Genomic DNA, 22,895 nt, shown 5'->3' on the forward strand with positions numbered 1-22,895 from the left:
GCACTTGTGCGCCACTGGCCCCGACATGCTGGTAATCATCAGGCAGCCGCCCTGTGAAGCACCAGCGACTGGCACAATTAGGAAGTGTCGCGGGCCCAGGCGTTAGCGCGTTTGTGCGCCGCGGGCCCCGACAAGCAGCAGGCAGCTGTCCAGCGACCTCCAAAATTTAAAGGTACCGCTGGGGGGGAGGGGGTTGATATATTCACTTCATAAGATGCACCCTTATTTCTACCCACTTTTTTGAGGGAAAAAGTGCGTCTTATGGAGCGAAAAATATGGTATATCAAATCCATGACCCTTTATCCTTTCTAGCTCCTTTAACAACATTGGGTTTATGGAAACTTTAATCTACATTTAGATGACACAACGTGCCAAAAGGCACAACAGGTAGTCCAACAACTAGGTCTAGGACCACACCAAACAGTGAAAGAAAAAACCCACCTTAGATGTACTATTTGACAGAGAAGAGGATATAGAGGACCTCAACCCATCTCCATGAAAGTGCCAAGAACAGACCATCACTTAGTTCACTTCAGGATGACAACCAGAAAGTAGAAAACAATCAAATAACTATGAGAGACCGAGAATAGGAAGAGGAATCATAGCACCAAATTCAAAAACAGATTGGAAATACACCTCAGAGAAATCAAAATCAAGATCACAGACCTTACAGAATGAGTGAGACTCTGGGACGAGGTACTGGCCCGAAGTCTAGAGGAAGAAGCCCCATTAAAACTATGAAAACCAAACAAAAGAAAAGATGGGTTCAGTACCTCAGAAGAAATCATGAAGCTAAAAAGAGAAAAAATAAAACTCATAAGAAAGTGGAGGAGATCAGATGAATTTGAGGAAGCTAGAAAAACCTATATTAGAATCAACAGAATCTCTTAGATCTCAAAGATCTCAAAGATCTCAAAGATCCTCAAAGCCGAAAACTTCACAAAAACTTTATACCAGGTACAGTGTTCTCCCCAGAAATTTTTTCCAGCTGGGTGGCATGAAAAAGTAGCCGGGTGGGTCGGGATGGGGAAATTTGGTGGTGGAAAAATTAAATGTGCATTATTTTTATTAGTTAATTATTAATTTAGTTAATTATTATTAATTATTTTCCAGTGCTCAATATGACCTCCTTTTTTAAGATTTGACACTTAACAGTGTTCCAGTAGCATTTAAGCTACCTTTGAAAAAAAGTAATGCGGATCCTCTTATTCCGAATAACTACTGGCCAGTATCAAACCTTTCATTTCTTTCAAAACTATCGTACTTGAGAGAGTGGTAGTCAACCAACTTCAAACTCATTTTGAATTAGTTAATGCTTTGCCTCCCCGGCAATCTGGCTTTTGTTTAAGACATAGCACAGAGATAGTAGTTTCTGCCTTAGAGCTCCTTATACAAAGCTGCAATAGCAATTCTGCCACATCAAATGCACTGAAGCCCCTAGGAATTGAATGGACTTTGGTGCATTTGCCATGAGAGAATCGCTACTGTAGCTTTGTAAAAGGGGCCCTTACTGAGTGAACTCCATAGTCACCTAGACCAGTGTTTCTCAACTTTTTCAAGCCAAGTACCCCCTAAGTCTAACAAATACCAACCAAGTATCCCAGCCCAAGCTCCATCCCTGACCCCATCCCCATTATAATAGTACTAATTGTAATGCAATTTCTTCCATTCATTTTTCATGTACACACAGTATCTTATTAATTCATAATGGTAACCACAAAATAAAAAAAAACCCCAGAAAGCACAGTGTATGCAGAGAAAATGTTAATTATCATTTATATTAATTTTATTTTTCAAAGAGGTCAAGGTAGATGACTTTTAAATATGCAATGTCACCTCAGTAACAACTGTAGAAAAATAGACAAATATCGTGCAAAATATAGACCTCAGATTATAAATTCTCAAAACCAAATTGATCACTAAATTGAAAATAAAATCATTTTTCCTACCTTTGTTGTCTGGTGATTTCATGAATCTCTGGTTGCACTTCCTTCTGACTGTGCATCCAACATTTTTTTTCTTCTTGCTTCCTCTCCTCCAGACCTCATTCCCTTCCCCAACCAACATATCTCTCTGTCCCTCCATGAGTCCAACTTTTCTTCCTCTCTCCTTCACCCCTATTGGCAACATGTCTCCCTCTCTCTCCCTCCGCTGTTATGATCTTGCATCTCTCTGTTCTTCCTCAGGGTCTCTCCCCCTCTGTCTCTTCTGTCTGTACCTCCCATAGTCCAGTATCTGCCTCCTGTCATTCCTCTTTGGTCCAGGTCTCTCTCTCTGTCTTTCTTCTGCTTACAACACCCCCCCATGTCCAGCATTTGTTCTCTCTTCCAGGTCTTTCTCTGCCTCTCTCTCTCTCTCTCTCCTTCCTCCCTGGTCCAGAATCTTTCTACCTCTCTTTCTCTCTCTTCCCTGTATACACCCCCAAGTCCAACATCTGCCTCCCCTTTGTTTCAAGTTTTTTTTCTCTCTTTCTTTCTTCCTTCTGTTAACATTTTGAGTCCTTCCACCTTTCTGTCTCTCTTACTCTCTTTGTCTTCCCCCTCCCCAGGGCCTGGCATCTCTCTCAACTCTGTTCAGGGTGTTTCCCCTCTAGTCCAGCATCTGTCTTGTCTTTTGGTTCAAGTCTGCTTTCTGGATAGATTTAAAAGCAACCTAAAAACCTTTCTTTTCAGAGATGCCTTTGACCTGCTTGATAGATCTCCACCATTCCACTTGACTTCCTTTCTTTCTACAGAATCACTCTCCTTGGCTCTTCTCTTCCTTTCTTTTATTCTGCGCCCCAATCTCTTTCCTTCCTAATCACTGTTCTCTCTGCTTTCCTTTGGTTTCTATTCCCCCATCCTGTTGTTTTTCCCCATTTGTTTTCTTTCCTATCAAATACATATTATATTTCTAAACCTCTTTCCCCTTTGGCACAATAAGTCCTGTAGGTCTATTGTATGTCTGATACAAGACCTTTGAATTTTTATTTATGTTCATCGCTTAGAAGTTTGATTAACGATTTATCAAATTTTAAATGAAACTTGAAACTTCCCACCCCTCCTCAAGGTCCCTTTCTGTCTCCCCCCACGGTGTCCAGATCCAGCGTCTCTATGGCAATCCCCATCCTGCCAGGGACTTTGCGACGGGCAGGGCCTTATCTCTGCTGCTTCCCGCACCCTGTGAGAGAGGTCATCTTCCGTGCTGTGATTGCCGCTTGTCGAGGACCTATTATTGAGATGGCTTGGGGAAATCCACTGCATATTCTTAGGATAAGCAGCATAGAATCTGTTTTGTTACTTTGAATCTAGCTAGGTGTTGGCCACCTTTGGAAACAAGATACTGGGCTTGATGGACCTTTGATCTATCCCAGTATGGCAATTATGTTTTTATGTACTTGCATTCTTCAGGCCACCGTCAGCATAAAGTAAGCGCACTATCTTTGATGGCCTGAATTTTTCATTCTGCTATTGCTTCATTCCTAAATGGGGACAGTAGCAAAGAGAAAGCTTCCAGGCAGCATGTTTATTGCAGGGCTATAACAAGTAGCCAAATTGGGAGGGAAAACCGCCAAACTGGCAACACTGGTCGCGGGGTCAGCAAGCGACATCAGAGAAAGAGCCGAGCACAATTCAGACAGCAGGTTGGAGATGCAGCTTGTGTCAGCAAATAGCCAGAGAGGGAAGGGAGAGGAAAGCGCACATGCAGTGTAGGTTGGGGGAGGGCAGGGGGTGCCATTGCCAAGGGACAATGTCACGATGGATTAGTAGTATGGGGGAGAAAAGACCTCAAGTGCTCACCGATGCCAGATATAGAAAAATCTTGTCCGGTCACCACAAACGTGAGCTATCATTGGTCCTTTTATGATACCCCCTAATTAAATATGTACTGCTACTGACTTTTCTGCTACAAATTAACATTTAGGAGTTACTTAGCTTTTAAAGCTGGTGGGTGAACAGCCAGGGCCATAAATGTACTGAGCTTCAAAAGTTTAGTCTCAACAGAGCATCCCTGTTTCACTTCATAAGAGCTTTGTGAGGAGATATTATGCCCAAAAGTTCCCCATAGCTAAAAAAGAGACACAACCGTCAGAATGAAAGCAAGTACTAAGCCTTTGAAGATGCAGCGTTTGGCTACGGGCAGCCAGTGGGCCAACAACAGTGCTTGGGATACTGAATCGTGGGTGCAAAGGTTCTTCAGTAGTCTGATTGCTGCATTTTGCACACGTTGGAGACACTTTGTTTTTTTGCCGTCAGTCCATTGAATAATGCATTGCAGGAGAGGACAAAGGTGTAGAGAAGATGTGTAAAGTCCGGTTCAGAGAAATAGTTTCTTATAGAATGAAGATGAGGCCACTTGCGAGATATAGTCGAGAAGTACCCTTAAACTGCGGACTTGGTCTTTGGCTGTTATAGGAGTTGATTCCCAGAGGATAGAGGAGCGGTTGTAGGCATAATGCTCTTTGCGGATCCAAAGGAGTTCAGTTTTCGAGTTGTTTAGTTGGAGCTTGTTAGCGGACATCCAGATTTTGATTTCTGAGAGACAGTTTTGAAGTTAACTTAAGACAATAGGAAAATCTTTTTGCTATCCTAAATTAATAGGGTAGCTATCCTAGTACCAGTGCTGAATATCGGTGGTACCCATATAAACATTTGGACTGCATTAGTACTGTCTAAATAGCACGAGGTAGGGTTACCATACTGCTCCAGAAAAAGGAGGATGGATTGTGACATCAGGGTTTTATGTCCAGTGCTTTTAATGGAAGTAAAACCCGGATGTTTCAATCCGCCTTTCTTTTTTTGGAGCCGTATGGTAACTCTAGCAGCAGGGCAATTAATGTTGATTTTCAGCAGCATTGCTATTATAGTAAGTATACACAGGAAATCCAATATGTTAGCATTTAACTTTCATAAAGGAGACTATGATAAAAGGAGGGAATGGTATGTATGTATAAGCCTGCCAAATATGCCTAATAGTACTGGTGTTTTGGGATCCCAGAGCCTCCAGCTTCTGGGTTTCCTTGATAAATACTAAGGAAATTCCATAATCTTCACTGTATAGCCCTCATAGGGGCAACTATGATTACTTAAGCCTCTCAGATCCAGCAGAATATATACTGTATGTCAATTTAGCATCATAGACGCTTTGGTACACCTGTGATCCACTATTCAATAGAGCTTGGGTAGTCACACCTTTTAGTCAGATAGAGACAAGAGTCTTAGATCCCACCAGCACCCCAAGCACAGGGGCTCAAGTCCAGTCTGATTGTGACATACATGACTCCAGGGCGCTCCCTCTCCCTTGATCATATTAAAGCAGGATCTGCAGGTCAAGGAAGAGGCACTGTGGATCAATTTGCAAAGAAGGAATGGTGAATATATTTACATTGGTGTGATATACAGGCCTCCTTGACAGACGGAAGAAATAGATAAAAGATTTAATAGTAGACATTCAGAATATATCTAAAAAAGGGAAACTTGCTAATAGGTGATTTTAACATGCTGGATGTTGATTGGGGTATCCCTATTGTGGGGTCTTCTAGAAGTAGAGAGATTCTGGATTCTCTACAATGAGAACTGTTCCAGCAGTTGGTAATGGAACCCACGCGGGATGGGGTCATACTGGACTTAGTACTTACAAATGGGGACAGTGTTTCTGATGTTACAGTGGGTAATCATTTGGCATCCAGTGATCACTGCATGCTAAGGTTTAATATTAAGATGGGCTCATTCAAAAGCAAAGGTTCTAGACTTTAAAAAAAACTAACTTTGTTGAGATGGGGGTTTACGTCAAGGAATTGTGTGGATGGAAAAGTCTGGAAGGAGTCGAAATGTGGTGGGCAAAACTGAAAGGAGTGATTGTAAGGGCGACAAACCTTTTTGTGAAGCAAGTAAGTAAAAGTAAGAGGGAAAGAAGGCTGCTTTGGTTCTCAAAAGTAGTAGCTGAGAAGGTAAGGAATAAAAGGTTAGCTTTCATAAACTACAAAAGATCGCAGAAAGAGGAAGACAGGCAAAAATATCTGGAAAAGTTAAGAGAGGCTGGTCATGTAGTCAGGAAAGCAAAGATGCAAATGGAAGAAAAAAAAATAGCTGACACGGTAAAATGGGGAGACAAGACATTTTTTAGATATATTAGTGATAAGAAGAAGTGCAAAAGTGGCATTGTGAGACTCAAAGGTGAAGGGGAGGAAAATGTAGAACTGATAAAGAAAAGACCGAATTTCTTAACAAATATTTCTGTTCTGTGTTCACGGCTGAAGCGCCGGGAGCGGGACCGCAGAAGAATAGGGATGGAGTAGTAATAGGGATGGAGTAGTAATAGACCCTGATCGATTTTCAAAGGGTTGTGTTCATGAGGAGCTAGCTAAAATAAAGATAGACAAAGCGTTGGGGCCGGATCAGGGCAGGATTAACCAATAGGCCAAGTAGGCACGTACCTAGGGCCCAAAATGGTCAGGGGGGCCCTATGAAGGAGGGCATCAACATTGTTTTTTTCAAACGGCAATGGGTCCCTCCAGCATTGATTGGCAATGTGAGCCCCCCCGATCGGCAACACAGCCCCCCCGCCATCGACAGAAAGTAAGACAAGCAAGCAATGCGGGTAAGAAAGGCAACGGGAACTGTAATTATGCAAGTGGTGTTGCTTGCCCAAAGCTTCCCTCTGACGCAGCTTCCCGTTTCTACCTGGGCGCATGGTGGGGTGGGGTGGGGCAGGGGGGCCCAATGTACTTGTGTGCTTAGGGGCCCTCGACAAATTAATCCTGCCCTGGGCTGGATGGTGTACATCTGAAGGTGCTGAATGAACTTAGGGAAGTTCTGGTAGCTCTGCTGACTGACCTTTTCAATGAGTTGGGAGTAATACCGGAGGACTAGAGAAGGGTGGATGTGGTCCCTCTCCACAAAAGTGGAAGTAAGGAAGAAGTAGGGAATTACAGGCCTGTAAGTCTGACTTCTGTGGTAAGCAAATTAATGGAAACGCTTTTAAAACAGAGAATGGCCAAGTTTCTGGAATCCTGTGGATTACAGGACTGGAGGCAACATGGATTCACAAGAGGTAGGTCTTGTCAGACAAATCTGATCAATTTCTTTGACTGGGTGACCAGAGAATTGGATAGAGGATGTGCGCTAGATGTGGTGTATTTAGATTTTAGCAAAAACAAATAAACTGAGTGCTCTTGAGATGGGTCCCAAAGTGACAGGCTGGGTCAGGAACTGGTTGAGTGGAAGGCGACAGAGGGTAGTGATCAATGGAAATTGCTCTGAGGAAAGGGATGTTACCAGTGGTGTGCCTCAAGTTTCTGTGCTTGGGCCTGTTCTTTTTAACATTTTTATAAATTATATTGCTGAAGGGTTGTTGGGTAAGATTTGCCTCTTTGCGGATGATACCAAAATCTGCAATAGAGTAGACCCGCCGGATGATGTGAATAACATGAAGCTAGCGAAGCTTGAAGAATGGTCTGAAATTTGGCAGCTAAAATTTAATGCTAAGAAATGCAAGGTCATGCATTTGGGCTGCAAAAACCAGAGGGAACGGTACAGTTTAGGGGGTGAAGAACTTATGTGCACGACGGAAGAGCGGGACTTAGGTGTGATTGTTTGTGACGATCTTAAGGTAGCCAAACAGGTTGAAAAGGTGACGTCGAAAGCTAGAAGGATGCTAGGTTGCTTAGGGAGAGAGGTATGGCCAGTAGGAAAAAGGAGGTATTGATGCCTCTATATAAGACTCTAGTGAGACCTCATTTAGAATATTGTGTACAATTCTGGCGGCCACACCTTCAAAAAGATATAAAAAGGATGGAGTTGGTCCAAAGGAAGGCTACTAAAATGGTGTGTAGTCTTCGTGATAAGGAGTATGGGGACAGACTTAAAGATCTCAATCTGTATACTTTGAAGGAAAGGTGGGAGAGGGGAGATATGATAGAGACGTTTAAATACCTACGTAATATAAATATGCATGAGTCTAGTCTCTTTTGTGTGAAAGGAAACTGCAATGACAGGGCATAGGATGAAGTTAAGAGGTTAATAGGCTCCCGAGTAAATTTGAGGAAATACTTTTTTACCGAAAGGGAGGTATATGCATAGAACAGTCTCCCAGAAGAGGTGGTGGAAGCAGAGACTGTGTTTGAATTCAAGAGGGCCTGGGATAAGCACGTGAGATCTCTCAGAGAGAGAAAGAGATAATGGTTAGTGTGGATGGGCAGACTAGATGGGCCATTTGGTCTTTATCTGCCGTCATATTTCTATGTTTCTAATCCTCAAAGTTTCTTGGATTTAGGAAGTGTGATAATACCTCTGCTCTCTGTGAAGCAGTGGCTAAGCAAATAAATACTGTAGAACAGGGGCCTCAAAATCCCTCCTTGAGGGCTACAGTCCAGTCGGTTTTTTCGGGATTTCCTCAATGAATATGCATGAGATCCTATGTGCATACACTGCTTTCAATGCATATTCGTTGGGGAAATCCTGAAAACCTGACTGGATTGCGGCCCTCAAGGAGGGACTTTGAGATCCCTGCTGTAGAATGTTAGGGTTTATTAGAAAAGGAATGGAGAACAAAACTCAGACTATTGTAATACTTTTGTATCACTCCATGGTGCAACCACATCTTGAATAGTGTATGCAATTTTGTTCACCGCATCTCAAAAATGATATAGCGAAATTAAAAAAGATACAGACGAAGGTGACATAAATGATAAAGGGGATAGGATGACTTCCCTATCAGGAAAAAGGTAAAGCAGCTAGGGCTGTTCAGCTTGAGGAAGATAGGATAGAAGTCTATAAAATACTGAGTGGAGTAGAACAGGCTGCTGTGAATCTGAAGTTTATTCTTTCCAAAAATACAAGGATTAGGAGGCACGTAATGAAGCTGCTAGGTTAGATTTGATATATCCCCTTTCTGTGGATATTTCTTCTCTGAATGTGTGATTAAACTCCAGAATTCATTGCCAGAGAGTGTTAAATACAGTTAGCTTAACAGGGTTTAAAACAGGTTTGAACAAGTCCCTAGCAGAAAAATCTGTTTTACTCTTTTGGTATATTGCCAGGTAATTGTGATCTGGATTGACCACTGTTGGAAAAAGGATATTGGGCTTGCTAAACTTTGTCTGTGCTAGTATGGTTATACTTATGTACTTATTATCTGGATAATACTGCTGAAAATCCATGTGTGAGCCTAGTCATTGCACAATGATGTGCAAAAGATCTGCATTTAGTGCACAGACAAGGCTTCTGCTTCCCAGGGCCAGGAAGAGAGGAACTGCAGCCCTGGAAGGACTGCAACATTGCGACTAAGGACCCCTAGTGGCCATCATGCCCTGCCCTCCTTCTCCTTTACTGTGCCACTAGTTCCAGAGGAAGGAATTCTTTGTAGTCTTAGCAAAGGATTAGAGGTTGGAAAGTGGATCTCAAGTTTCATGGCAAAGGAAAGACAAGACAACACCCACTTGGGGCATCAGGCTGATGGGATGCTATATCATTACCACTGGTGTTATGAGTCTAGCAACAGAGGAGTAGGGATGTGCCCCTGCTCCTTTGCTGTTGGCACAGCACTATACTTTCATTGTCTGCTCACACCATTAGTCCCACTTGCTCTTATCTTTCCGAGAGCTACATTTCCCTTATGGGAGGAATTTTAAAGTTCCCCCTCCTCCACAAACCATAAATCTCTGGAATGAGAAAGGGAGAAGATATCTGTGGACAAGGGCTTGACTTAGGCTGAGAACATCACCGGTGGTGGTTATGGGGCTCTGAATCAGTCACATCAGCCGAAAAGTACCCACTTTCTCCCCCCCCATTCACAGTGCTTTCTATATGGCAATGATCTTGGGGCTATTAATAAAGAAAAAGCCCCAAGCAGTTAAAGAATACACAACTGCACATCTGAATATTTGGTTAGAGCTGGAGTGGAAAAGTATATATATATGGTGAATTTTTTGCACATGACATCAATTTTTATTATGTACTTTGGGTGAGATATTTATGCCAAAACTTTTGTGCAGTACTTACTGTTAATAATAATTTTTTTATAGTAGGAGTCAAAAAATTTTCAACAAATGTAAAATAAAGGAATTTAATAAATATTTTTATCTCAATTCTGCCTCTTTTTTCTTTCTTTCAGGCTTTCACAGAGTAATCTGGATAAATTTACTTTTATCTGTTGTGAACTCTTGCTTTTCTTTCTTGGCCCTAAATATAAACAGGACAATTTTCCTAGACCCCCACATTGCGGGCAGCCCCTAGCTGGTCTCGGCCTGCAGGAGAATACAAACAACCCCTTCCCATTAATTTCTGTCCTTTGTTTCTGCATGATTAACAAGCGGTCCTATTTACTGTTAAATGTTACATAGCTCCTTTGCCAACACATTGTATGACTTCTCCCAAACTGTATTTACTTCTCTTACAAGGGGGTGCTGAAACATTCTCAGCCCAATCAACTAACTTCCTAAATTCTGAGCATCATTTTGCCACTGAAGCTGAAAAGAGTGTTATCTTATTACATTAAGTGCCAATTTGCAGAAACAAAATTCTCTGTTTTGTCATTGTTTCCTCTATCTCCCGTGCCCTGCTACAATAACAAAACAACTACAAACAATTCAAAACACAGCTCTAAGACTCATCTACTCATTGAGGAAACACGACCACATCACAGATGCATATCTCAACTCTCACTGGCTTCCAATTCCAGCAAGAATACTATTCAAATTCTACTGGCTACTATTTAAAACTTTAAACGGAGATAGCCCAACCTACTTGAATAACCGCCTCATCCAAACCACTTCAACCAGACCTAGGAAAACTCACACCCCATTCACACACCTGCCAATCAAAGAAGTTAAACGGACAAAACTATATGATGGCCTCCTAGCCACTCAAGCAGCAAAAATAGACAACCAAATCACCAATCTTCTGATAACGACTCCAGATTACAAAACTTTCAGAAAAGAAATAAAGACTATACTTTTCAAAAAATCCCTGAAAAAGTCCTAACCTCTCAAGCTTCCTTCTTTCATCCCTCTAACCCCCCGAACTCCCAAATCAACCTGCTCTACTCTTTTTTTTTTTCCCCCCCAAAAGGACCAGAAATCTTTTTGTAAAACACCCTCTTTAACTCTTTTGTAATCCGCCTTGAACCGCAAGGTAATGGCGGACTGGAAATCCCTAATGTAATGAAATCATTGATTAAACCATATCCACGTCATTCTCTTCTTGGTTGGGCTGAGAACATTTCAGCACCCTATCGTATGCTCACACAATGCAAACTAATGGTAAAATGTTTCTCAGCTATTACACAGAAACATAAAAAGTTCCATTAAAAGAGGACTGTAAGGTTTATTTGTACTGTCTCATAGCTGCAGATCTTCTGTATTTTTTTGTCTCTACCACCTTCACTGGGAGGCCCCTAAATATTTATTTGGATTTAGCTCACATTTTTTCAAAAAGAATGTGGAACAGAAGATCGGAATGTGGAACAGAAGATCAGATGTACCAGTTTGTAGTTCAATAAGTGTCCAAATAACTTAAAAACAATCCACAAAGTCACAAGATTATTGTTTAGTTATTTGGACGCTTATTAAACTACAAACTGGTACATCCGTTGTTGTTTTGCTGCTTCATTTCCTTTGTGGAACTATTTGGATTTTGTTGAGTTACATTTACACCAGGTATTTGTGCCCTCCATTTGTCCCCAGAGGGCTTACAATCCACCATGCTCTCTGTGGAAAAATTCAAATGCAACTTGCAGTGATGGTTAAATTTCTGAATTTATATTATGATGAATTATATTTGCAATCTATTTTTCCACTAATAAGAAACTAGGCAGCATGGCTTGAGGAAATCCACTCCTTATTCCTAGGTTAAGCAGTATAAAAATTTTGCCAGGTAGCTGTGATCTAGGTTGGCCACTGTTGGACCTTCGGTCTGTCCCAGTATGGCAACGCTTATTTTCTTATGTTGATGCCTTGCTGTGTGTGTGTGTGTGCTCTTGCTGAGTAGAATCATGGTCAACCTCATCAAAAGCTGTAATTCCTACATTTCTCTTTTAGGCTTTAATGTACGACTATCGAGATATGGAGATTAGACTGTATGATGAGGATACAGACAAGGATGACTTTTTGGGAAGGTAAATGCACTTCTAACATTTAACCCTTCAAATATAAAGAGGTACGGCGTGAAGGATGCTAAAATTCTTGTCTCTCAAAATAATTTTCCACATCTTGATAAGAATATACATTTTTGAGAAGGCTTGGTTTTCCTTCATTATTGTGCAACATCACTTCAAATTTTGAGAAATTTTGAAAAACTAGTGTGTCTTTTCACTCATCATTTACTTCCATGTCACTTTACAAGAGTGAACTGGCACATCATGTAGAAAAAACTTTTTGTTAAATGGAGTAAAAGGACCTCCGTGAATCTGTGAAAATAATCGTTACCACAGGATTCTCACAAATACCGGTAGTTCCTATCACAGGTCCTTCTACTACTACTATTAATTATTTCTATAGTGCTACCAGACATACAAAGTGCTGTACAGTTACAAAAACTCCATGCAAAAGTGTTCACCATAGCTTAATAATCTTTTTATATTTCCAAATGTCAACAGAATGTAAACATACTTATAAGTCTACTTGTAATCTTAATAATGCTGTACTTATCTTAAACAGCATAGTCCAAAGATCTGAATGATCTTCCAGTGCTGGCGAGAAAATTGAAGGTTGCTACTGGTTCAAAAACAGCTGTTTATTACGGGAGTCCTAACAAGGACACCTCGTTTCACTACTCGAGCTGCTTCAAGGGACTGTCAAAGCAAGGAACAAAACAACAATAAATACTTTTCAAAAAGGCAAAATCACAAAAACTCAGAGCCAGTCTTACCCCAGTTCGAAAAACCACAATGATCAAGACAGCATTCCTTAGCACCAGCAGCAGATGAATCTAGAGACAAGTGGATTGTGTCCATCTACCAGCAGCTGGAGATAGAGAGTACTAAGTTGAACTCAGTCTTATTGGAATATATAGCCTCTTGGCCTATCAGTATACTCTTATTTCCAGCAGGCAGATGGATGTCTTTCTCACAGCTCTTTTTCATAGCTCCTGGACTCTGCTTGTTAGTGTAAAGAGGGTTTAGTTTTTAAAAAGGTTTACTTCTCTGGGGGCTTCCAGGTGTCCGAGGCTGCTCCGGGGTCTTTGTGCAGATCAGGGCATTCTCCGGGTCTGGCACGTGCTGGAGGGATGCATTGGGACCCAGTTCTGGGATCCAATTTTGTTCCAGGGTCCTTGAGAGCAGAACCACAGTAAATGCAATCTACAGCGTTGAAAGCTGGCAGTGGCATGAGGGCTGGCTGGATAGAGGCGGCAGGAAAGGCTGGGGATGCAGCCTAGGTGGTTTGGAGCAATTGAGCATGCTCAGACTGTGTGGAGATGCTCAGTTCAGCTCTGGTAGGCCCAAGTTGAGGCCAGGAGCATGATTTAAATAAAGATAAATAGCATTTAACAAAAGTTTTAAACTGCATCAGCACTTATCTGAGGCAAGGTAAGATCCCCCCAATGTTGGTCATCATTTCACGGTACAACAACCACTGCTTCAGGGCTAATGGGATCATCAAGCACAAACTTGCTGCAGTCCTACTCCATTGGGTCCATTTCTTAATTTAAAGTTTCAAAGAAGTTGTAGAAAGATTAAAAGAAGTGAAAGATTTTTGATGCCTATGAAGATGTTTGCAGTAAAGCATTTTTAACTCGCTTCACAATTTTGCACAACTGTGTGTGCTTACTTGTGACATCTGAGGCTTTTTTCTTCATATTTATACTTTTTGTATTCAATACAAGCTGCATAGTGAATCTTGGTATATAATTTGGAAAGTCTAATGTGAATTGGTTTTATATCTCCAGCCCTTCTGTAGTTTGGCGTTTTGAAATATAATAATATACATAGTAAAAATGTCCATTCTCAAAACTGCCACACGTCTTAACATTTTTTTTTTTTTTTTAATTTATAACATTTTATTGAAGGAATCCAATAAATATACAATAATATAATACAATAAAATAGTCATTACATTTATATTCACAATATTGATTTTCAAACAAATGTCTATCATTCCTTCAAAATAATTTTTTTTAAAAAATAAACTCTAGATGTTTTAAATCTTAGTACGTCTATCTTTTTTTTTTGACATTCCAAATATAAAGATGTCCACATGAAAAATGCATAAAAACAAGCTGTTTGGATATGGTACCCAATTGTCCTATCCTGTCCAAAAAGCTTGCCATCATCTGATCCTGGCAGAGGAATCTCCAAAACCGGCTCAGCTGATGGGGATTCCCATGCTGCAATCAGCAGCAAGCCCTCAATGTACTGTTTTTTCCCCATCTTTGGGTGGTGGGAGGAGGTTGGTCCTCACTGAGCACGCAGCTAACCCAGCTGGGAATAAAACTATTTAGTTATGCAGATGGCTTTACGATTATCATCCCATTCGCTAATTCTGTCTCTGAAACTATTCCCAAAGCTTCAGAAGCCATAAACATGATGGAGCACTGGATGACAAACTTTAGGCTAAAACTTAATTCAGAAAAAAACAACTTTCTTCGTTGCTTCGCCACATCCGCTTGACACCAAATCATCACTATGTATCAATAAACTTAGTTACCCTATCCAGCCCACCATTAAGATACTATTGTAACTTTGGATCAATGCCTAACCATGAAAGACCAGGTAGACTCCTTAATCAGAAAGTGATTCTTTACTCTCTGGAAACTCAGATCCATTAAAGCTTACTTCGATACATTGGCATTCAGAACCCTAGTCCAATCCCTCGTACTAAGTCTACTTGACTACTGTAACATCGCTTATTTAGCAATTTCCCAAAAGAATATGCAACGTTTACAATTGATGCAAAATGGTCAGACTGATCTTTGGGCTGAGGAAATTTGACCACGTGATACCCTACTACCGGCAGCTGCATTGGCTGCCAATGGCGGCGCGTGTAAAGTTTAAATTTGCCTGCTTCTGCTTTAAAGCACTACACGGACTTGCCCCTAAATACATAACTGACCTTTTCTTCTTCTCAGCCAACAAACACAAGAGAAGTTCACATTTCAATTTCGTTTCCCCCCCCAGTTCGAGGTTGTAAACTGAAAAAACGCCATGAACATCTTCTCTCACACCAGGCAGCATTGTGGGGTAGAGACCTAGAACAATTGCTTTCGCCCACTACTTATGGGGAATTTAGGAAACGTCTAAAAACACACTTGTTCCTAAAGCATCTAGACAACTGATCCTCTCTTCTCTCTCCCCTCTATAGCGATTAACTTGTCCTTTTGATCACTCTCTCCTCAACAATGAATTTCCTGTCTTATTAATTCTCTTTCTTCCTCCCCTCTTAAAGTCAATTCAATTTGTTACCTTTGCTTAATCTTCTGTAAACCACATAGAACTTCACGGTATTGCGGTATATAAGCTATTATTATTATTGGTTATCCCTCCAGTGGTTATCTTGTCAGTTTGGGCAGCTTTGCTGCACTTAGATGCAACTAAAACAGGTCTAACTGCCAGCTTCTAAGTTCTGTCTAGGACATCCTGGGAAAGCTTTGATTATTGCTGCAGGACATCCAGGACTAAGCCTACCTGAGGTTCGCCCATAACACACCTCCCTACATGTCCCTTTGAGCTCTGGATGCACAGCAGCATCCCAGCAATTAGGACATCCAAGTGCTGACTTAGACTGGTTTTTGGATGTTTAAATGATAAGTTTTTGGGCCCACATAAGAATTATCCTTTAGGTGCCACAGAACCATTTAGAAAATCTTTCTGCCCTGCCAAACATATTTCACTATAGATTCTGTCTCTTGTTTAGTACCATACAGTCGAATGGTTGTCTTTTTTTTTTTTTCTTGGTAGATGATGTTCCTTCGGGTAGATAATGGTTCCTTCTGATGTGTTATGCTTTCTTTTTATTCTTTGATCTGAAGAATGGAGTGTTAGCATCTGAAAACTAGTCAAGAAATGGATTTTGTCTGATAAGTGTGTGTACTGTATGTATGTGTTTGTTAACTTTTCTTTGTGCATTCACCTGATCTAACATGACACCTGCATCACTTTTTTAGCCTGGTAATAGATCTGACTGAGGTGGAGAAAGAGCGCATAGTTGATGAGGTAAGTCCTTCCCTGCAGCTGCTGTGATATCATATAGTGAAGTGGTATTTTATCTATTAACTCACTTTCCTCCTTAATGTTTTATAATCAGTTTGTGCTTCCAAAACAGCCCTGCTCACTCTAAATAACAGTTGCCTGTTTCTTGACTCTGTTGTAAAGAATGACAGTGAGAGAATTCATCACCGTTCCCGTCCCCGCGGATCACTGTAGGAAACCATCCTCATGTAATTTCTTTAAGGAGAGAGGGAAGAATCAGAGTATGAATGGGGACAACCATTGACCCTCAAGCCTTGCATTGAAAAATACTAGTACAGAAGGACTGAAGTTGAGATAGACACTAAAGAATGACATGGGATGGTTTCCTGAATTATCTGCAAAGACGGGAACGGTGATGAATTTTATCACCGTGTCATTCTCTACTCTGTTGCGTTGGTTTCCAAATCCCATCAGTTATAGCCACTGGTTTTCAGGATATATAGATAACGGGATAGTTAAAACACCAAAGTAGGAACCAGGAGACCTGGATTCAGGTCCTACGCCATCTATTGGTTCTTGTTGTGACCTTGAACAACTCTTTTTTATTTCTCATTGCTTCAAGCACCCACATGACAATTAAGCTGGTTTCATTGGCGCATTAGGTCACTGAATGCCAGACTTAGCAGGGATAGGTGAAGATTAGATTTGGAAGCTATTGCTTTATACCTTCTGGTGCTTTTTCATTTACGAGTACAAAAAATATTCTGTTCCTGCAAGGATACAGTGTAACCTATTACAAACTCAGTTGTTGATTTTTAAATTCAACGGTTAATGAAATTTCAATACAAAAAATTTATATAATACTTGAGACAGAAAGAAGGCAATGTTTCTTAAAGGAAGAATGAACCCAATTTGATTTAAGTACAAGTAAAATGTGTTCCATATCTTCTTTACAGTTTAACATTCCATTCTGCTTTTTAGCCATAATCGTATCATATTTATATGTCAAGAAGAATTAAATCTCACCAATTATAGAGAGAAATATGTTAACACAGTTTCTAGGTACCCCTTATTATTTTGAATGCTATAGCTATTGAAGTAACAAGCAATCCTCTAGAGCAGATCTCAGGATTTTTGTCAACAGATTTCCATAGCACAATATCTAAGAACATACTGGCATATAATCCAACTTCTCACTAATTCTCTTCCTTCTCAGTACCCAGTACTGTCTTAATTTGTGAACATTTAGAAACCATATGTGAAAACGTACCCATAGCTGTGTTAAAAATCTAACATTCTGACTGGTGTCTAGAGAGCTTATACGTCAAAATTTAAAAAAGAAAAAAAAAAGCCCCAAGAATTACAGATTCTCACACACAAAATTATACCTGATGGGCAGGTGCAAGTGTCAGCAGCTGTATGATTACAACAGGGTAGATTTGATTTAAATTAAATCAATTTAAATTATGATTTCAATTGCTAGTCAGAAAGATTTGATTTAAATCATGGTTTTTCTCATTGTATTCACTACCACTTTACTGCCCAAAAGAGGAATATTTGCTTGTTTCAACTCTTCATTTCTTCATAACAACTGTATCAAAACAGCAATAATAATAAATAAATTTATTTATTTATTTATTCAATTTTTAGCCCGTCCTCCCAAAAGAGCCCAGAACGGGTTACAAAGTACATCCATAATAATCCAGACAGAGCAGAGATGACATTTTACATAAATTACAATATAGATGACAGTTTACATAAATTACAATATAGACATGACAATAAAACATATGTACTAAGTAGCATCTGGTGAAATTAAGTGACAAAGGTGAGTTGACAATTCCTCAAGGCAGTCTTTTAAGAAATATGATAAATCAAAACATTTACCAACTTGAAGATCCTGCCTGTTCAAACATGTTCCTTTTCTCATCTTCAAGAAAACACTTCTTATGATATTGATTCATTTGGGCCACCAGGCCTTAGATTTCTATGTTGCATTGTTTGCATTTTGCACACATTCTGCCTTACCCATATGCAGAGAAACGTCATTAAAATATTCCCAAACTGTGTCTGTTTTACAGCCTGCTGCCATTACAGGTTTTCTTCTCCAAGGAGAAATAATATGATAAACCTCAGGCTATACACACAAAGATCCCAGGACTTGTGGAATATTATGCTCAAAAGTTTCACTTTCATTTTTACTGCTTGTCCTTCCCTCCTCACACTTAGCTCCTTGTGCAGATAAACGTAGCACTTGTGAGGAGGGAGATTTCCATGTTCATTGCATCTTTCAAAGTGCAGTGAGGAGAAGGATTCCTGTGTTCCCTAAATCTAAGTGCAGAAATTCAGCAAATAGGCCTATGATGTCATAGCAACAAGGAGGTGATCATACACACGGTGTGGACTCATCCTACTTCCAAGAGCAGAGAACTACTATTGTCTCTTTTGAAAGAGTCAAGAGTTTTTTCATCCTAATAAACATTGTAGAGCAGTGATCTCAAACTCAAATCCTTTGCAGGGCCACATTTTGAATTTGTAGGTACTTGGAGTGTCTCAGAAAAAAATAGTTAATGTCTTATTAAAGAAATGACAATTTTGCATGAGGTGAAACTCTTTATAGTTAATAAATCTTTCCTTTTGGCTAAGTCTTAATAATAATAATATTGTAGTTTATAGCTAAAGAGACAGATGATCAAGAAACTGTTTTATTTTACTTTTGTGATTATGATAAACATACCGAGGGCCTCAAAATAGTACCTGGTGGCCGCATGTGGATCCCGGGCCGTGAGTTTGAAACCACTGGTGTAGAGAGAAGCACAGAAAGCAGTCAGTGTGAGAAGGGAAAATGAGCAGCTGGGAGTAGGGATAAACAGTTTGTCTCTCTCTGGTTAGTAGTTTTGGGGGAGCTATCAGAGAATTTCTGTAAGCAGAAATTACCTCTATGCATTTAGTGTCCCAGAACACTGAATGTACTGGTAAAGGGGACTTCCTGTTAGTCCTATTTACCTTTTTTTTTAAACCTAATATTGTCCTTCTGGCCTGCCTCCTGTGCACATAACCAGCCACTACAGGAGGCCAGAAGCTACACACTTTAAGAGGTAAGGGGTTGATTTTGTGCACATCAATTTGCAAAGGAGCAATGGGGCTAAAGTCTTTTTTTCAACTCTGTATATTTTATAACATTTTTACTGTGAAGAAGCAGCATATTTTCTCTGTAGACACAAATTCACAGTTTTGAGAAATTTAAAACCAAGCATCTGTGATAATATTTTCTAGATAGAAAAGTTGCCCGAGCCATTATGAATGGATTAATGGTATTCATTTTCCAAAAATATTAAACATTGCATGAATATACAGCCTCTTGCTACATAATTAAAAACATGATGAATAACTTGTAGACTATAATGTATCTTAGAAAACTTATCTTTAGATAGATTTTTTCTTAAAAAAGCATTTTATTTAAAAATCCAATTTTTAAAAATCATTGATTTTTATTTATTTTTTAAAATTTATTCCGCTTCAAACCTAAGTGGAGTACATCTAAAACATTCATATTAAAAATTCATAAACTTCAACAAAATTCAACAAACATGCTTTATAATATAACCCCTGTAATTGCCTAATATTGTAAGTCTGCATATTAAGTAAGTCTACTTTTATTTATTTGAATTTTTAGTGGTTTCCATTAGATGGTGCATCTTCAGGAAAATTACACTTAAAACTGGAATGGCTCTCACCAGTGCCAAGTGCAGATGGTCTTGATGAGGTATTGTAGCACTCTTTGTTATTTTTACTCTCTAATCTTTTTACCCTATCTTTCTGGAGCTGTCACATCAAATGATTTGATGTGCTGATAAGGTCGTATTATCCTTACAGCGTGTAATTGTTTTCCATCTCCCAAGACATCTGAGTGTATCACTTTCCTGCTGTGTATGGTATTATTAGTACTAGGCTGTGGCAAAGTCCTGGATAGCAATTGTCTCTAAAATGTATTTTGTGCATTCTAATGGCTCGTGATATTGTGTCTGTTCAGAATGTATAGGACATCCAGGTTTGCATCATATTCCCATCCCTCATTGTTTGAGGCAAGTTGTACCGAGTATGTCACAAATGAGCTGTGCACACACTTGGGAAAGGAGATAAAGGGCTCCTTTTACTACTAATAATTATAATAATAAATAATAACTTTATTTTTGTATACCGCCATACCCAGGGCATTCTAGGTGGTTCACATCAATTAATCAGAGTTACAAGCGGTTCAATACCAATTGATCAACGTTGCGGACAACGAAGTAGTTGAGGTTGGAAGAAGTAGGAAAGAGTAGGTCAAGGGGGGGGGTTGAGGTAGTACAGTAGAGGGGGGTGAAGAGGTTTTGGTTAATTAAGAAGGGGTATCAAGGGTCCTGGCCGTGGAAGAGGTGGGTTTTGAGTAATTTTCTAAAGCCGAGGTAGTTGGAGGCCTTGAGGACCATTTGGGCTAGCCATGGGTTTAGCTAAGCCGCGTTAGGGCTTTAACGCGCGGAATAGCGCGTGCTAAATTGCCACACGCGCTTAGACCTTAACGCCAGCATTGAGCTGGCGTTAGTTCTAGCTGCGTAGCGCGGGTTTAGCGTGCGCTAAAAATGCTAACGCGGCTTAGGTAGTGCTACCTCTGCTGACCAACAGGTGATGGTAAAGGGTACATCTTAGAACATGATCAGCAAGGGTCACCCACCAGGGCAAACTGTTTAGAGAAGCAAAGTCAGAGACCATGCTGACAAGGGGAAGAGGAAGAAAAAGAAAAAATTGCAGATTGATCGTCCATATATTTCCTCAACAGCTGGCCATTCCAAGTCACTAAAAAATACATAGGCCATCCTAATGGAGGGATCCTTTCCTTGTTGCTTATTCCCAGAAGAAAGAGGTAGAGATCTCAAAGACTAAATTCAGCTATATTTCTAGCCTTGATTACATCCTACATTAAGAAATTCCACAGCTGAATTGTTCATTAGCTAATAAAATATATACTGTATATATATTCTTAAATTCTGTTTTCAGTTAGTTTCTTGTGGTGCTACTTAGACCAAATACTTTTTGAAACAGTAATTTACTGCTCCGTGTTAACTTACTCAACTACAATAATGATTTTATAAATCTCAGTCCTGTCAAGTTTCAAGTTTATTAAAAATTTGTTGTACACGCAGTGTCAAATATTTCAATGTGTATGACAATTTAAAAATAGGAGGCAAAAATAAAACAATTTTATACAAATAAACATACAGTATTTGCGTACAAATAATTACCGATACAAAAGGAGAGGGGGATGAACTATAATCTGTAAAGAAAATAAAGTCATAACTTGTTAAGTCTTTTTTTTATTTTAATAAGGAAATCATTCTATACCTTTCATAATTTTGCTCACCTTTCAGAATTTTGCTAACCTTTCACTGTACTTTATCTAGTATAATTTATTTATTTTATTTAAAAATTTGTATATACCACTGATCAGTTTTCTCAGCAGTTTCCATAAAAAATTAATTTAACAAAGTTATATTCTGCTTCAACCAATAGTTCTAAGTGGAGTAGAAAATGGAAAATGAATACAATCATAGCTGATAAATATCTCAGAGATTATTGTGATACAAATAAATCAATAAATCAAAACTACTGAGATATATCTTTGAACAGTACTAGGGATAGCCAAGAATAGATCTTAAGGGTAGAAATAGCTTACATCTCACTTATAATTAATGTGCATAACTAAGACAATTTTCCTAATATGCTAAAATATTCTGCCAAAGATATCAAGGCAGTGTCATAAGTTAGAATACATTCATGTGTGAAAGTATACATGTTCATATAAAAGAAACATCATCTCATTTACTTCATAATACCATACCTTCAAACTGTGTTACTGTCCACAAAACATCTATGGCTTCCCAGTTAATTTGGGGCATGGGACATGGTAGTTCTAGGCACTGTGTAAATATTTTGTATAAATTCTGTGTGTCATTATGTAATATCATGCCTAGATTATTACAAAAAAACCTATTCAGTGGTTATAATTGGTACAGAGTGCTGTAGCAAAGTTGTTGATGCAGTTGAAGTAGATAGAGAGCATGCAAATCTGTGAGTGGGAAGATGCCCTAAAATATAGAGCTCTGACGTCTTTAGAGTAGGGGTTCTCAGGACACACCCAACCAATCTGGTTTTGAGGCTACCCACAATGAATATGCATGAAATTGTTTTGCATGCACTACCTCAGTGGTCTCAAAATCAAACCCTTTGCAGGGCCACATTTTGGATTTGTAGGTACGTGGAGGGCCTCAGAAAAAAAAATAGTTAATGTCTTATTAAAGAAATGACAATTTTGCATAAGGTAAAACTCTTTATAATTTATAAATCTTTCCTTTTGGTAAGTCTTAATAATAATATTGTAATTTATAGCTAAAGAGACATATGATCAAGAAACTGTTTTATTTTACTTTTGTGATTGTGATAAACATATTGCATTATAATTAGTACTGGTATTATATGGGGTGGGGTTTATTATTAGGTGTTTATATACCGCCTATCAAGGTTATCTAAGCGGTTTTACAATCAGGTACTCAAGCATTTTCCCTCTCTGTCCTAGTGGGCTCACAATCTTATCTAACGTACCTGGGTCTGGGGCAGAGCTTGGGCAGGAGTACTTGGTTGATGTGTGAAAGACTTAGGGGGTACTTGGCTTGAAGAGGTTGAGAAACACTACTTTAGAGCATAACAGTGGACATGAATGTTTTAAGACACCCTGGTAAACAAGTGCTGTGTGTTCT

General features: G+C 39.5%; 1 protein-coding gene across 2 annotated transcripts in view; it reads left to right on the forward strand.

Moving 5' to 3' along the window:
• ESYT2 (extended synaptotagmin 2) overlaps window positions 1–22,895 on the forward strand; it is a 235,104-nt gene that overhangs the window by 146,214 nt on the left and 65,995 nt on the right. For both annotated transcript variants that reach the window (XM_033931591.1, XM_033931592.1), the window contains exons 10-12: window positions 12,017–12,093; window positions 16,077–16,125; window positions 19,778–19,867. In XM_033931591.1, the coding sequence (XP_033787482.1) occupies window positions 12,017–12,093; window positions 16,077–16,125; window positions 19,778–19,867 (216 nt within the window). The remainder of the gene's footprint in view (window positions 1–12,016; window positions 12,094–16,076; window positions 16,126–19,777; window positions 19,868–22,895) is intronic.

Source organism: Geotrypetes seraphini, chromosome 2, assembly GCF_902459505.1.
Source record: "Geotrypetes seraphini chromosome 2, aGeoSer1.1, whole genome shotgun sequence".
Classification (NCBI taxonomy): Eukaryota; Metazoa; Chordata; class Amphibia; order Gymnophiona; family Dermophiidae; genus Geotrypetes; species Geotrypetes seraphini.